At 37.3% G+C, this 16,976-nt stretch overlaps 2 protein-coding genes across 2 annotated transcripts in view; both read left to right on the forward strand.

Annotated features, from left to right (window-relative positions):
* Positions 1–9,455, forward strand: part of LOC137049958 (zinc finger protein 721-like) — a 60,089-nt gene extending 50,634 nt beyond the window's left edge. Inside the window, exons 14-16 of the mRNA XM_067428711.1 lie at positions 3,354–3,373; positions 4,309–4,396; positions 6,984–9,455. Coding sequence (XP_067284812.1) covers positions 3,354–3,373; positions 4,309–4,396; positions 6,984–7,705 — 830 coding nt within the window. The 3' untranslated portion in view covers positions 7,706–9,455. The remainder of the gene's footprint in view (positions 1–3,353; positions 3,374–4,308; positions 4,397–6,983) is intronic.
* Positions 9,456–12,284: 2,829 nt separating this feature from the next.
* Positions 12,285–16,976, forward strand: part of LOC137049297 (zinc finger protein OZF-like) — a 34,403-nt gene continuing 29,711 nt past the window's right edge. The window contains exons 1-3 of the mRNA XM_067427804.1: positions 12,285–12,342; positions 13,145–13,284; positions 14,364–15,209. Coding sequence (XP_067283905.1) covers positions 14,429–15,209 — 781 coding nt within the window. The 5' untranslated portion in view covers positions 12,285–12,342; positions 13,145–13,284; positions 14,364–14,428. The remainder of the gene's footprint in view (positions 12,343–13,144; positions 13,285–14,363; positions 15,210–16,976) is intronic.

Here is a 16,976-nt window from a genome sequence, read left to right on the forward strand (position 1 = left end):
TACCTGAAAAGCATTGTTTATTTTATTCTCATCTTTGCTCAATAGTATTTATTTGTGCTGCTGCTTCTATTTAAGTTATCTGTTCTTATTTTCTTTATTTTCATTTGACAGTAGTCCTTTTCCCCCTGAACATAGCAAATGCCGAACTGTACTGAAACGTGAACCTAAAACCGTGATACAGAGTGAACTGTGAGCAGTCTGTACTGTTACACCTCTAGCGTAACTTATGCGAGGGGGTGCCACAGAATTTTGAAAAATTTCAAAGGGTAAAAAAATAAAACGTTAGATTAGTCGACTAATCGAAAAATAATCGTTAGATTAGTCGACTAATCGAAAAAATAATCGTTAGATTAGTCGACTAATCGAAAAATAATCGTTAGATTAGTCGACAGAAAAAATAATCGTTAGTTGCAGCTCTAAGGCAAAGCAAGTTTATGTATATAGCACATTTCATACCCAATGGCAATTCAAAGTGCTTTACATAGAAATTAATTAACATAGTGATAACCTGAATAAGAATATCATGTGAAATTTTTAAAATATAAACAAGGATAATTAAAACATTTGAAAAGACAATTTTTTTACATTTTAAATAAAAAGGTGCTACATAGATCCCTATCTGCCTTGATCTCTAAATTCGGGTACCCCTATCTGCGATGGAAGAGATGGAGCAGGTTCGCAATTAGACATTTTCGATTTATCACGTATATATAATGAATATGCACGATATTGTTATCGTGGGCATTTTAAAATATCATAAATAATAATTTATTAACAATTTATAATTTTTTTATACTGCACTCAAGAATACTTTGCCCATCAACCATATAAATGCTCAACACCGCTGTATTCTGCGTCAAAGGGACACGTGCTCAGATATAAACAAGCCCAATGTGCGTTTGCACATGACTGAACCGGTGAAGGAGACGCGCTGCTGAAGTGCCGCTCAGTGACAGCAGAGGGCGCTGATGAACTGCAGAATGCAGCGGTTACCCCGGAAACCAGCAAACAAAAGAAACCGCGTGTAGTTTTTAAAACAGCCATTGGTTTTTTTGTAATCTCAATGTTGTTCATCACAGCACCAAATACTTAATACTTAAAGACTTAATAGGCTATTTATTTTCAAACTTAAACATTTTTATGTTTTATTCTGGACTACAACATGCCCTAATGATTAGAACTGTTCTAATTATTTGTTATTGTTCAGTAAAACTTTGAGACATATGACTTCATTAGTTAACATGTTAATTCATTATTACCAAACTGACAATGAAAAATACTTATAAAGAATTAATCATTCTATGTTAATTTCTTAGTTACTTTTTAATAACATTAAAATTAAAATCAAAATAACTTTTTTAATGGACCTAAGATAAAACCAACAATGATCAGTATTTCCTAACCCCTTAAGTGTCACTGGCCCACCGGTGGGCCCATTTGCCACTTCATGTTTAAAACAATATATCCTATATTTGTCCTGATCTAATGTTGACAAACGATATATCATTCGAAAGCTTACGAAGTCAAGATTCATCCTGTGCAACCCGATTTGAAATCGGACCTTGCGTTACCATGGAAACGGTGCTCTAAATTATTCTAGCGGGCTCCTCCCCAAGTGGCGTTGTCATGTTTCATATTTATTTAACATATTTAATTTATAATAAAAACCTTTTCTAATCTTGACAAAACGCATATCGTTGGAAAGGTCTTAGTCTCACGGATCTATATCTGCAAACTGTTTTGTGATATTTACACAAAAATATATACATTTGACACAGGAAATTGCATTTAAAAAAATCAATGGAATTTAAATGACACCCGGTGGCTATTTGTGGTACAACGCCTAAAAAAAATCTCATGGGAACTTCAATTTTTGTGATATCAACTTCAAATTTGGAACACAAATTGATTAGACATATGGCTTTGATTTGATAGTAATTTTAGAGTCCACATTATTTTGTAACATATATATTTTATATTAAATATCTAGTACAGTATATTTGATTTACAGTACATTTAAACTTCCATAACTTTTATAAACTTAATTTTTTTGAAGTGATTTCACTTGAGCAATACTCTGCTGACTGTCTTCTTTAAAATGAGACCAAACTTATGTCTATATTCCAAAGCATTCTTGAATTGCAACCATTTAAGTTTGGATAGTGAATTTTCATGTATATTTTCAAAAAGGGGGGTGACACTTAAGGGGACATTACCAAACATACTAACATTACCAAAAACATTATACTTTCTGTACCAAATGTAGCTGTTGCTCAATCTTAGTTAATGCATCAAATAATGAGACCTTATATTAATGTGTTACCTGTTGTTCTTTATAGCCTAATTCTTTTGCACTTTAATCTGTTTGAAAGTTGTACTTTTACAGCTCTGGAAAAAATTAAGAGACCACTTAACATTGATTTCTCATTGATTTTAAGTGTTAAGTGGTCTCTTAATTTTTTTCCCAGAGCTGTATATATTTTTGGTGCATTATTGTATTTAAACATTCGGTTATTTTTGTTCTTACAAAAATAGTTCTTAAAGCGGTTATGCTATGGCAACACTTTTTTTTGCAACTTATTTCAATATCGTGATAATATCGTATATCGTGATAAAACTTCATCAATTAATCGCAACATGAAAAATTGATATCGGCACATGCCTATTCGCAATGTCTCCTAACCTTACAATTCGGTCCAAGACGGGCTCCTGTATAGATCGTGACCTTTGCTCCTGTAGGGGACGTGACCTTTGCCCTGCAGGGCCTGCCCTTTCTTGAGTCCGCTTCTTTCCTGTCTGCTACCACAAGCAGAATGAAGCAAAGCGCACTGCTCTCCTTTTCCCATCTCTTCCAGTCAGACAGCCTTAACCAGAATTAAAAATAATCAAATGATGATGTATAGATAAAATGACAATAACCAAAGATAAAAACAAAGGTAAACTAAAATAATTAAAAGATGATGCATAGATAAGGTGCGATCAGTCGGACGTACAGTGGCTCAGAGCTCATTCAGTAAATGCACAGCTAAACAGATGTGTTTTGAGTCTGGATTTGAATGTGGCTACTGTTGGAGCACATCTGATCTGTTCAGGAAGCTGGTTCCAACTACGGCTGGCATAATAGCTAAAAGCAGACTCTCCTTGCTTTGAATGAACTCTTGGTATTTCTAACGAATTTGATCCTGCTGATCTGAGTGATCTGTTGAGTTTGTATTTAATCAGCATATCTGCGATGTATTGAGGTCCTACACTGCAAAAAAGGCTTTTCTTACTTAGTATTTTTATCTTGTTTCTAGTCAAAATATGTGATATGTGACTGGTGTGATATGGTCATATTTTCTGGTTCTGCTCAGAATCCTGGCAGCAGCATTCTGTATGAGCTGCAGCTGTCTAATGGTCTTTTTGGGAAGGCCGGTGAGAAGTCCATTACAATAGTCCACCCTACTGGTGATGAAAGCGTGAACCAGTTTCTCTAAGTCTTGCCTGGAGACAAAACATCTAATCCTTGCAATATTTTTCAGATGATAGTATGCTGATTTAGTTATTGCTTTGACATGACTACTGAAACTCAGGTCTGACTCCAAAATCACACCAAGATTCCTGACTTGATTTTTTGTTATCAGACCTTTAGCCTCAAGATACGCGTTCACCTTGAGAATTTAATCTTTGTTTCCAAATGTAATGATTTCAGTTTTGTCTTTGTTTAACTGAAGATAGTTTTGGCACATCCAGTTGTTAACTTCATCAATGCATTTGCACAGGGAGTCAATGGGGCTGTAGTCATTAGGTGACAGTGCTAAGTAGAGCTGGGTGTCGTCAGCATAGCTGTGGTAAGCAATATTGTTATTTTTCATGATTTGGCTCAGTGGCAGCATATACAGGTTAAACAGGAGTGGTGCAAGAATTGACCCTTGTGGGACTCCGCATGTCATGGATGTCCACTCAGACTTATGGTCTCCTATACTCACATAATAACCTCTCCCTTCTAAATATGATCTGAACCATTTAAGGACTTTCCCAGAAAGCCCGACCCAGTTTTCCAGCCTGTTTAGAAGTATGGTGTGGTCAACAGTGTCGAATGCAGCACTGAGGTTGAGTAGAACCAGAATTGATGTTTTACCTGTATCAGTGTTTAAGTGAATATAATTTATAATCTTTATGAGCGCTGTTTCTGTACTGTGATGTGGACGGAAACCAGATTGAAAATGGTCGAAGTATCCGTTTGAGTTTAAGAATTTGTTCAGCTAATTGAAAACAACTTTGTCAATGATCTTGCCTATGAGGGGGAGATTTGAGATTGGTCTGTAGTTGCTCAATATGAAGTTATCCAGATTTCTCTTTTTCAGAAGAGGCTTAACTACTGCAGTTTGGGAGTTTGGAAAAGTCCCATTGAGAAGTGAGTTTACCTCTTCTAGGAGATCTGCTTCTAAACAGTTAAATACACTTTTAAAAAAAGAAGTTGGGAGTGTGTCAAGGGCGCAGGTTGAGGTTTTAGGTGCAGTACCATTTCTTCTAAAATTTTACCATCAGTTGGTTCGAAATCGGACATTATGGGTGGAACGGATCACAGCTGATCCATGATCCGAACGGATCACGACCCACGGTTCGGCACGCACGTGACCCGCGGATTTATTGCGTTTTTTTATTATTCTTATTAATACAATTTATTAATTGTTTAGTGATTGCAGAGTAAAAGGTCGTTTAATTTGCAGATATTGCTTTATTTGTAATTTTGTTCCTTTAAACTCGATGCCGAGTTTCAGTGAAACTACACACAGCAGTCGTTCACGTGAACAAGGCGTAATCAGTCAACAATGGCTAGCAGAGGAGCAAAAGAACTTGAAAAGCCTCCCGCATCGTTCAAATTAGGGGTGTCCATGGTTGACCGATTAACCGTTAAAAATTGCGTAACCGAGTGAAACATTTTGCTCGGTTAAGTGGCGTCAATGACGTGCCTTGAATTTAGTTGTAATATATGTTTGCACCCCTATAGACCGCCAGAGCGCTCCCAGACATTTGTAGTATCCATAGGGTTAGGGTAGTATCCACAAGAAGAAGTCATGACCAGCTTTCTAAGCGGGCAAAGAAAGCGTGGGAGCACTTTAAAAATGAGAGTGACGGGGCGAAATGCAAGTATTGCAATGCAGTGCTTACATCATTTTTCAGGCTATAAGTTGCTCCGGAGTATGAGTCGCATCAGTCAAAATATGCATCATGAAGAGGAAAATAACATACGTCGCACTGGACTAAAAGTCGCATTAGGGCAGAAGCAGAGCGCGAGCCGCGTCCACAGATGCTTGAACTCTCTGCCGGGAGAGGCTCATCAGCCGCGCGAGTCAAACGCTAGTCTGTGTGAATCATTCTCGGCTGCATATTTTACTAATGTTACATGCTCTAATCGTGCAGGCGGCCACTCGCATTGCTCGTGAACTGGAGCGCATCTCATCCTAATTTAACGAAACTCAGCGTACGCCTCGCAGACATGAAATAGATCTTAAGAAACTTGAAATGTCTTAACAATTTAAAACGAAAATAAATAGGCTACTCTCTGATTGTGTAATCCATGATGTGCATTTCTCTCTATAGGCGCGTTCACTACGGAGATGGTGGTCGTCAAATTAATAAGCTAAAAATAACCCTGACGCACACTATGGTTAACCGAGTATTAACCGCTAAGGGCCTCGGTTAACGGTTAATGAAAAACTTGAAAACGTGCAGCCCTAGTTCAAATCACATTTTTATTTATTCCTTTATTTAACCAGGTGAAGTCCCATTGAGATATATAAATCTCTTTTGCAAAGGAAGCCCTAGCGCAAGACAAAAGTTACACAAAATCACAAAAACAAACTCGACAAACAAAACACATTTACATTACATGTTAAACAATTTAAAATAGCATAAGGGGTCATTAAAAATTTGCATTTTTCAAATTTGGAACATTTAAATAATTGTTTAAAGTGTTCAAGGGAAATAAAATCAGAAAGCTTCAAAACTTTTTGGAGCAAATTCCAACACCAAGGAGCAGCATAACTAAAAGCAGTCTTACCAAATTCACTGTTATATGTGGGATATTTATAGCCATAATGTTAACAAAGCAGAGATTATAAATGGAATGATTGCAGATCAACAGATTGCTAAAATAGCTGGGTAAATCACAGCTAATGGCTTTGTAAATATAAATATGCCAGTGGAGCCATCTACGCAAACCTAAAGTAAGATCAGTCGCCTCATATGCATGCCTGACTTGGCATTAATAATGAACCGTAATGCACCATGATAAACTGTGTCAAGTGTGTGCAACGTGGTAGAGGCGGCATATAAATAACATCCCCATAGTCCAAGATTGGTTTAAAAGTGCCACTGATCAATTTCCTCCTAGCTTGGAGAATAAAACGGGATTTATTCCTAAAATAAAAGTTTTACTCTCCGCTTACTCACTAATTTATCAATATGAACTTTGAAGGTTAGCTTTTCATCAATCCACAGACCAAGATATTTATGAGATAGGATAGTGTCTACAGTGTGTTATTAACTTACTCGATGGACCATAGACTTGGTATGGGAACTCTTGAAATGGTACATTTTTTTCCCCCATTTTAATGAGAAGTGTTACAATTTGGTGCTTTTTTCCCAGTATTGGGATTGGCTGTTGCCAACAGAGGAAACACATGGTTAGAACAGTGACTTTAACATTTTCCAGTGCATGCTTACATTCCAAATCACTTCATTAACACCTGTGGAAGAGTCCTGAACACAGATCCAAACATAATTAAAAAAAGAGTTTGGAAATTGTCCTAAAGAAAGGAAATGGTTATGAATATTGAGAAAAGGTTCTGAAATTGAATGTAGCTTCTCTTTCTGTAGCTTAGTGGGTACAGGATCTAGCACACATTTTTGGTTCTGATGCCTTAAATGTTTAAATATCTTGATGTCTGTTGTTTTGTTCCATTAAATTGGGGTTAACTTGTTTTTGTTTCTTTTAGATCTGATGGCTCTGAAAGTGGAGAGTCAAGAGCTAAATGACATGGAAGAGAAAGATATGTATGGGCAACATCATGATTTCATAAATAAAGAAAAAACTTTTAGTTGCTCACAGACTGAAAAGATTTTCTCTCAAAAAATCACTCAAAAGCCTGGAAAGAGTTTACTTGAAAAAGGAACCCTTGAGGAACACATAATTCACACTGAAGAGAGGCCTTTCACCTGCCAACACTGTGGAAAGAGTTTCACTCGAAAAGGAAACTTTGAGGAACACTTGAGAATTCACTCTGGGGAGAAGCCTTACTCCTGCCAACACTGTGGAAAGAGTTTCAGTCGAATGGGGCATCTTAATATTCACATGAGAGTTCACACCGAAGAGAAGCCTTTCACGTGCCTGCAGTGTGGAAAGAGTTTTGCTCTAAAAGAAAACTTTGAGGAACACATGAGAATTCACACTGGGGAGAAGCATTACACCTGCCCTCAGTGTGGAAAGAGTTTCACTCATAAAGGAAACTTTGAGAAACACATTAGAATTCACACTGGAGAGAAGCCTTTCACCTGCCAACAGTGTGGAAAAGGTTTCACTCAAAAAGGAAATGTTAAACTCCATATGCGTGTTCACACTGGAGAGAGGCCTTACACCTGCCCACAGTGTGGAAAGAGTTTCACTCAAACAGGAAACTTCAAGGAACACATGAGAATTCACAATGAAGAGAAGCTTTAAACCTACCAAGAGTGTGGAAAAAAAGGGTTTCACTCATAAAGGAAACTTCGAGAAACACATTAGAAGTCACACTGGAGAGAAGCCTTACACCTGCCCACAGTGTGGAAAGAGTTTCACTCAACCAGGACACTTTAAGGAACACATGAGAATTCACAATGGAGAGAAGCTTTAAACCTACCAACAGTGTGGAAAGAGCTTCACAATAGGAAAGGGCGATATCTTATTGTTTGCGATAAATGTTGCACCGGTAAAATTCTTCCCACGATAAGAATTTGTCTTCCTGTGATAATAACATTAAATCCTAGTTAATGACGTATTTCTGTTTGCGAACCATTCGCATCTCACGTCCAGAGTGAAAACAACTATAGTGGAAGGCGATGAAGAAAGGAGCTACCTCTACGATCTGGAACTGGTACACCCATATATACACTATATTGCAAAAAGGATTGGGACGCCCCTCCAAAATCATTGAAATCAGATGTTCAATCACTTCCATGGCCACAGGTGTGTAAATCAAGCACTAGGCACAGAGACACTTCTACCTCAAGCGTGGTACTGTGATAGGTTGCCACCTGTGCAATAAGTCCATTCGTGAAGTTTCCTCCCAACTAAATATTCTACGCTCAACTGTTAGTGGGATTATAACAAAGTGTAAGCAATTGGGAACTCAGCCACAAATAGGGAGGCCACGTAAAATCCCAGAGCGTGGTCAGTGCATGTTGAGAATCACAGTGTGCAGAAGTCATCAACTTTATCCAGAGTTAATAGCTACAGACCTCCAAACTTCTGTGGCCTTCAGATGAGCTCAAGAACTGCGTAGAGAGCTTCACGGAATGGGTTTCCACGGCCGAGCAGCTCATCCAAGCCTTACATCACCAAGAGCAATGCAAAGCGTGGGATGCAGTGGAGTAAAGCAGCCGCCACTGGACTCTAGAGCAATGAGACGTGTTCTCTGAGTGAACAAACACGCTTCAGTCTGACAATCCCATGGACGAGTCTGGGTTTGGCTGTTGCCAGGAGAACGGGACTTGCCTGATTGCATCGTGCCAAGTGTAAAATTTGGTGGAGGGGGATAAGGTTGTTTTTCAGTGGTTGGATCTCATGCTCCCAACTTGGTGGAAACAATTTGGGGATGGCCCCTTCCTGTCCCAACATGACTACGCTCCAGTGGACTAATCGTCGGTCCATAAAGACATGGATGAGCGAGTTTGGTGTGGAGGAACTTGACTGGCCTGCACCGAGTCCTGAGCTCAACCCGATAGAACAGCTTTGGGATGAATTAGAGCGGAGACTGAGAGCCAGGCCTTCTCGTCCAACATCAGTGCCTGACCTCACAAATGCGCTTCTAGAAGAATGGGCAAAAATCCCCATAGACACACTCCTAAACCTTGAGGAAAGCCTTCCCAGAAGAGCTTAAGCTGTTATAGATTCAAAGGGTGAGCCGACTCCATATTAAACCTTACAGATTAAGAATGGGATGTCATTAAAGTTCATGTGAATGTAAAGGCAGACATCCCAAAACTTTTGGCAATATATTGTATTTTTACTCTGAATGCTTGAGAGTTTCACTATTGCGTCCTTGATAGTTTGGACTTGCTAAGATCGATTCAGCAGAACAAACACCGGAGGACCGGAGGACACAGTCCAGTAGTTCTGCAAATGGAACAGAATTCTTGATAGCGTCACCCAGCCCACTCTGGATACTCACAAATATTTGTGTGTATATTTTAGAGAACAATAAAACAAAATGTTTTAAAACACCACTCTGCCTTTTCATTTCCATTTTAAGAATCTTAAAGCTACACTGTGATATTTTCCCCCATCTAGTGGTGAAAAGATATATGACCATCCAGTGAATAATAGTTTCTGTTCCTCTCAATTTCGATTTTGTTTCAACCCCTATGGCCGATTTAGTCATGGCTTCCAGTTCGACCTCTTCGGTGAGTGTTGCTTCAAGTGATGAGGTTACTTTTGGAAACTATTATAATTTGCTATTATTTAATTTGCCAAATGATCTATGATCAAATTAATCTATGTAAAATGAATAATAGTTTTACGTTTTCGTTATTTTTTTACCATTTCATTGCTAACATCAGCTATCAGGTTCCCAGACGAATGCAAGCTAATCTTGGTAAAGGAACTTTTATCAGTGCTATCGTTATTCTGTATATTGTACGACATCACTAGCGTAAGGCAAACAGTTTATAATGCAATTAAAATATTAATCTCATGTTATCGGTCATAGAACACGGATTTATGTTATAAGGTAAACAATACTTTTTCATCATTGACGCGAGGAAAACTATCCTAGACGTCGTTCTAGTGTTATGCTCAGCACACCATGATATAATTAGCCAAGCAACAATAAAACTTCCAATATAAACAAATAGGCTGAATTAATATTACCTGTCGAGAAGAAAGCAGGCAACGTCGGCGTTCTTTTTAAAACCGTTGCTCCTCATGGGCTCTTTCCATCTTGGAAAGGCCACTCCAATATTTACTTTTGTCTTGTTGATTTGCCCGTTGCGTTGCCGTCTTAATTCTCTTTTCCGCTTCCTTGGCAACTCTGATACAAATCACGCAATGTTACTAGGTCCCCGACCCGGGTCGAATTCGGTAATCAATTCCGGGACGTGGTTGCTTTCACACAGAAGGCGACCCGGCAATGTTCCGGGAATATTGCGGGTCCGACGTGCAGTGTGAAAGGGGCTTAAGAGTGATCCTCCATCATCATATAGCAGCCTTAAGCAATCCTCCTCTTCACATTCGACATGGTGCCATCGAGTGTAAAAACGCGAAAAGCGAAGCTTGAATTTACAGGTATGTCCCTCTTTGGCAAATGTACTTTCAATATGGAGGAGCAACATGGCGACCACCATCCGAACCCCTCACCCGTATGTATTTTCAATGGTTTATTATAAAATTACGAGAATACTTTATTACTTGAAAGAAGTAAATATACATTAATGAGCATATATATTTTTGAAACAACTAAGTGATTTTAGCTAAGAATAAACTAAAAAAGTTACACAGTGTAGCTTTAAACATTAATAACCACACAAATGTGTCATGTGTTTGGATTTTTGAGGTATCACACACCCCTAACATGTCAGGAGTGCAGTAACAGGGTTTGCTCACTTAGCTCTGTTTCCGGATATGAAATATGAATTTGTCTTTTATTTAATTTATTAAATTTTATTCATTTTATATTTACTTTTGCTGAAACACTAAAGAGTCAAATGAATATTGCCTGTGCTATTGTCTGTACCTCTTACTGAGAGAAAGCACTTGCTATCAGCATGCTTTGTTTTAGAACTGGAGCTTAATCAGCTCCAACCTCGGAGAGACTGTGTATGTGTGCAATATTCTGTGTTACAGATCAGTGTTGAGGTGGTCTGGATATCCCACAATGGACATCCTAAGAGATGAGTTGTTATTCTGGGCAAGCTGGCGCCTGCTCCAGATCTGGATATTCACTACGGGACTAAAGGAGAATTTAGGTGCTATCAGAAATTTGATAATTCCCACTTCTGAAGTCATGATTACGAGCTCATGCCATTCAAATTTTGAAATGAGAAGGCGTTCATGTGCAATTTTTTTTACCTAGGAAACTCGTATTTACGATTAGCACGTGAATGCAGCATAATTCTGGGGTGACAATGTGTGGAAATTTACTATGACTGTTCATTGTCTCTGAGCCAATTAAAACCATCCACCTTAGAGTAATGATGTGGATAGACCTTGAAAACAGTATAACCGTTAGGACAATTGTATATTGGAACGGCGAGACGACGAGACTGGGAGAGAGGGAGCACAGCCTACAAACTCCTTCTGTGACTTAAAGCTTTCTTTGGTTAATGAAACTGCAAACTATTCTTAAGTAAATTTTAGTTGCACTCCTGACTCTTGGTCTTCATTTTTCACTACTGGTCGTGGGTCATGTACTGTTAACCCCTAACACTTTAAAAGACAGACCAGAAGGTTTTTAGTGCACCCAGTCTTAAAGAACAGAGAGTCTGAAGGGGAGTATGCTAAACTTGTACAGGAGCTAAAACTTTACCATAGGCGGTTCCACATTTATTTCCAATGTCCGTGGGACAATTTGAGGAGCTCCTCCAGAGACAGTAGCAGTGCATCTGATTAGTATATCTTGGCAGATACCCCTAAAGAATGTGCCATAGTTATAGGAGCGATACCATCAGAATTTACCATGCTCTTAATATACTAAACAACTTTGGAAAAATATTGAGGCTTTTATTAATGATAATGCTTGCTTGTTACAAATTTAATGTATTTTCTTTGTAAATTTTATTACCAATCTTTCATGTCTTTTTGAAAGATTATCATATTTTTTTTTAACATTATTTCATCCTCTGTAAATAAGACAGCAAGTAATTTATATACCCTAATTAGTAAACTCTTTCTTTGGTAGTTATTCTTTAGCACATCATTCACCAACAAGCATTTAAATGTGTATTTCAACAACAATTCAACTGATGTGTTTTATTTATTGTATGTGAATGTCTACACACATCTGTGACTTGAGCATGTGATCAGGACTTTTATTTTGTAGTGGAGATGTGACGTCATAAGGCTGCGCCGTGCTCCTGCATCTGTTGTGATTCTGCTGAAGAAAGGTTTGTGTTTTAAGCTTTTAAATCAATGCAAACTGTTCAGGCAATTTTATAGTTTTAACAAGAAATATTGAATTAATGTTTGATTATTGAACTTAACATTCTAATGCTTTATCAGACATTAATGGATGTTATTTTGTCTGAGTAAAGCTCATTCATCCATGAGTGACAGAAAAGCTGCATCTCATTTCTTTCTATATATTGTGATTTATGAAAGTCAACACAGGTTTTCCTGGCTCAAAATGAGGAGGAGGGTTTAAATGTATCATTCATATGATGATTTGATGCTGGTTGTTTGATATTCAAAAATTTAAGGAACGTCTCTAAAGTTACATACGACATTCGGACATTGGTATACATACACATTTCTAATTTCAATATCATTTGAACAGAATATGTAAAAGCTGTGCATCATAGATGAAACCTAGATCAACGTTTTACAATTGGTTTTGATACTGTAAGTCATTCCTATTGCTATTAAAGTTAGAAATGTGTATGCCAATGTTGAATGTATTTTTATAGATTGTTCCTAAATTGATCGATGGGGCAGTTTAAGATTTCCTAACTACAGAAAAGATGAGATTTTGTAAGATAAGGATCCTAAAAAGTTAAGATTTGCTTCTGTAATACATAAAGGGTTACTTCAGCGATTAGCATATGGCTTTGTATCAGTAGAAATCCTGGAGTATAATCAAATGATTGTGCTTTCCCCCCTCATATCCCTTTGAGACAAGAGATTAATGCATTTTATTTCTGGAAATATTCCTCCCGTGACGCAAATTGACGATATTTGCGTCATCTTTAGAATGTTTGTCCAGAGGCTAAAGACTGCAGCCAGCAGAGGGAGCCATTTCCGCATGTTTTCGACCCGCACATGGGGGATGGGAGATCACACTCACAGCTCAGCTCAGCAGCAGGCATTCATTTAAATGGATGCTAAGCTATGTAAGTGTTTTAACATCTCAAATTAATTTCTATGAAAGTTAAGCTTCCAAAAGCATGAACTGAAAATGCGCCAGACTGAACACGTGTTGTGACGTATGCCGCGAGTGTGATCGCGATTACCTCAGCTCTCATCACGAGAGCTCATCAGCTCATTTATAACGTTAAATGTAATCTGACTCCTAATCTGAGTTAGTGCTGTGAGACTCATCCGGAAACTCGATCGTTATATTGAACACACACGTTCAGTATTTAATTGTAGTGTCTGTTCTCTAACTCAAGCTCAGTCTCTGTAATCCAGTAGCAGTGGGTTTGGGAATGGCCTCACAGGGCAGCGAAGCATTCTGGGAATTGTAGTCTTTTATCCCCATGAGACAAATACATTTTCTGTCTTTTCTCAGTCTAGATGGCACCAAATTCAAAAATAATTTCACATTTCTACTACGTTAATGACCCAGTTTAAATACAGATTCATCTTTCTAGCGCTGAAATACCCCTTTAACTTATCATATCTTAAGCAAAGATCTAAGATAGAAAGTTTCCGTAATATGCGCCCAGTAGAATATCTACGTCTGTGTTTGTGGAACAAATGGTCACACTTTTATTTGTTAAACACAATCCAGAAATGGCTCAAATTATATATTTAGGTCTTCTTTATCATGTAAACAGATATTATAGAAAATAAAAAATACTCTTGTATTTTACACACCTTTTTACTGATGTTAAAAACGCTACACGTTAAAAACGCTACACAAAATGATTCACTGAGTCGACCCACTCAAATCACCTCAAACGCTGATGACTCCTGCTAGTCAAACATTGTAAATGCAACGAAAACAAACGTTTATGACAACTTCTGCAAACCAACTGCTAATGTTTTCATGAAAATGTAGTTTATTTAAGCATAAGTGTCTAAATACAAAACAATAAATAATATGAGCTCTTGCAATAATGTTGTAGTATTAAGAGTGTTTTTATGGGAAGTTTTAGGAGAGTTTCTGATCTACTGAACTAGAGCTATTTGAGACACTCAGAGATTTAGCTTTGATGTGTATTTCTTTCTGTTAAATTATCTTAAACAGGACAAACACACAGAAAAACTCCTGGTGGAGCAACTGAGATCCAAGTGACGCTGTTATTTCAAAAGATGGCATTTATTAAAGAGAAGAGTGAAGACGTGAAGATTGAAGAAACATTGGGAGTCAAACATGAAGAAACTGAGGATCAAACAAAGATGGCGTTTATTAAAGAGGAGAGTGAAGACGTGAAGATTGAAGAAACATTGGGAGTCAAACATGAAGAAACTGAGGATCAAACAAAGATGGCGTTTATTAAAGAGGAGAGTGAAGACGTGAAGATTGAAGAAACATTGAGAGTCAAACATGAAGAAACTGAGGATCAAACAAAGATGGCGTTTATTAAAGAGGAGAGTGAAGACGTGAAGATTGAAGAAACATTGAGAGTCAAACATGAAGAAACTAAGGAACAAACAAAGATGGCGTTTATTAAAGAGGAGAGTGAAGACGTGAAGATTGAAGAAACATTGGGAGTCAAACATGAAGAAACTAAGGAACAAACAAAGATGGCGTTTATTAAAGAGGAGAGTGAAGACGTGAAGATTGAAGAAACATTGAGAAACAAACATGAAGAAACTGGGAAACAAACACAGATCTCGTTTATTAAAGAGGAGAGTGAAGACGTGAAGATTGAAGAAACATTGAAAGTCAAACATGAAGAAATTGAAGATCAAACAAAGATGGCGTTTATTAAAGAGGAGAGTGAAGATGTGAGGGTTGAAGAAACATTGAGAGTCAAACATGAAGAAATTGAAGATCAAACAAAGATGGCGTTTGTTAAAGAGGAGAGTGAAGACGTGAAGATTGAAGAAACATTGAGAGTAAAACATGAAGAATCTGAGGAACAAACAGGTTGGTTTTATTCTCAAAGCTCAACTCACACATTTTTTCTTTATTTAAATGTCCAGTTCTACAGAAATGAGAATATAATCTCTCTATGTTTGAAGAGTGTCCTAAGTAAAGCACTTTTGTCTTACTTGAAGTAGGTCACCTTATGTGGACAGGCATGTAGATATCAAAAAATCTGTCCCGTATTGTTTATAGGTCCACATATAGTTCTATAAACACAAGGATTTTATAGGGGGGCAAATACTAATAGCAAATATAATGAAATCATTTTCACAATAAGTAGTAAAGAAGTTCATCTGCGCGTGATTACGTTTTAGTGGCTTTGTTGCCTTAGCGAACGAGTCTTGAGACCGCTGTAAACTTGGGCTTTTTTTGAAAACATTTTGAGGTCGCATCCACCATTTGAACGCAAGAGGATCTCCAGATATAGAGTTGAATAGAAAAAGGGTTTCAATGGGTCTGTCGAGTAACAAATGATGAACCTCAGGAGAACTACAGTTTGCAAAAAAGCATTTCAGTGACGGACACTGCAATGTACTGCTCTTTCTCAGCCTTTTCCTTCTTTTTCTTTAGTTACCCAGATAGCAGACAAACAAATCAATGTTAATGCATCAACTAAAATATCATTGAATCAATGTTGAGATTTATCATTGATTTTTCATCAGGTTTGCACCCTGAAATAATGTTATTTCAACGATGAAAAATAGATCAAGATGGACTTAAAATCAATAGTTTTTCAACTAAAATTAAACCACTTATTTAAGTGAATCAATGTTGAATCAATGTTAATGCATCAATCAAAATATCATTGAATCAATATTGAAATATAACATTGATTTTTCATCAGGTTTGCACCGTGAAATAATGTTGTATCTTGTGTACAGCAGGATTTTATGCCAGTTAATTGTCTCTTTATTTTAATCAGAGAGCATGTGTGGCTAATCGATATGATTTTGCATCAAAAAGTCACTCAAAGTAAACACCATCCTTCAGTTGACATGCAAATTTATTTATTTATGCCCCCACAGTTACAACAGGAAATCTCACATCTGAATTTATGACACAAATGAGAAGAGCCAGGAAAAACATAACAACGTGCATCTGCAAAATGGAAGTAAATACAAATGTAAACTTGCCAATAAATACAGAAATGACACAGTACTACTGAAAGAAAGAAGGCAGAAGAAAGAATGAAATACTCCAAACTCAGGGGGTTCCACCATGAGCAATGCCCCGAAGCCTTTCAGGATGTAATGGAGCCAGTTCTGCACCGTCCTAGCAATGATAAACTCTGATGCCTCCTTTTTATCAGCATTTACGGCATCTAAAACAACAAGAAGTTAATAAATATTTGGAAATGTGATTAATTATACATTACAAATATAGCCTACTACAAAATGAAGTGAAACTTGAAATTTTATCAAAATCTTGATATCCCAGTTAAAACGGTAACATTAAATTCAGGACTATTTAAGGCATTTTAAAATAGACTTTAAAGGACCTGCAGACACACAATGAATGAAAAAGCAAAGTGACTATATCCGGTGTTTTATCTAATAATATTATTGTATTTAATAGTAAATAAATAAAGTGTGAAAATGAAACAAGTAAATGAATGACCAAATAGCTAAATTAAGAAAATAAAAGAGGAGCTGTATAGGCTACATGGTGGTTTGGAAGAGATTTTTTTTCCATTTACAACACTAACTGGAGGCACAACTGTTTACTAAATGTCTGTAGTTTGATATAGCTGCCTACAGAACTTAAAGA

The sequence above is a fragment of the Pseudorasbora parva genome, chromosome 20 (genome assembly GCF_024679245.1).
Source record: "Pseudorasbora parva isolate DD20220531a chromosome 20, ASM2467924v1, whole genome shotgun sequence".
In the NCBI taxonomy this organism is placed as follows: domain Eukaryota; kingdom Metazoa; phylum Chordata; class Actinopteri; order Cypriniformes; family Gobionidae; genus Pseudorasbora; species Pseudorasbora parva.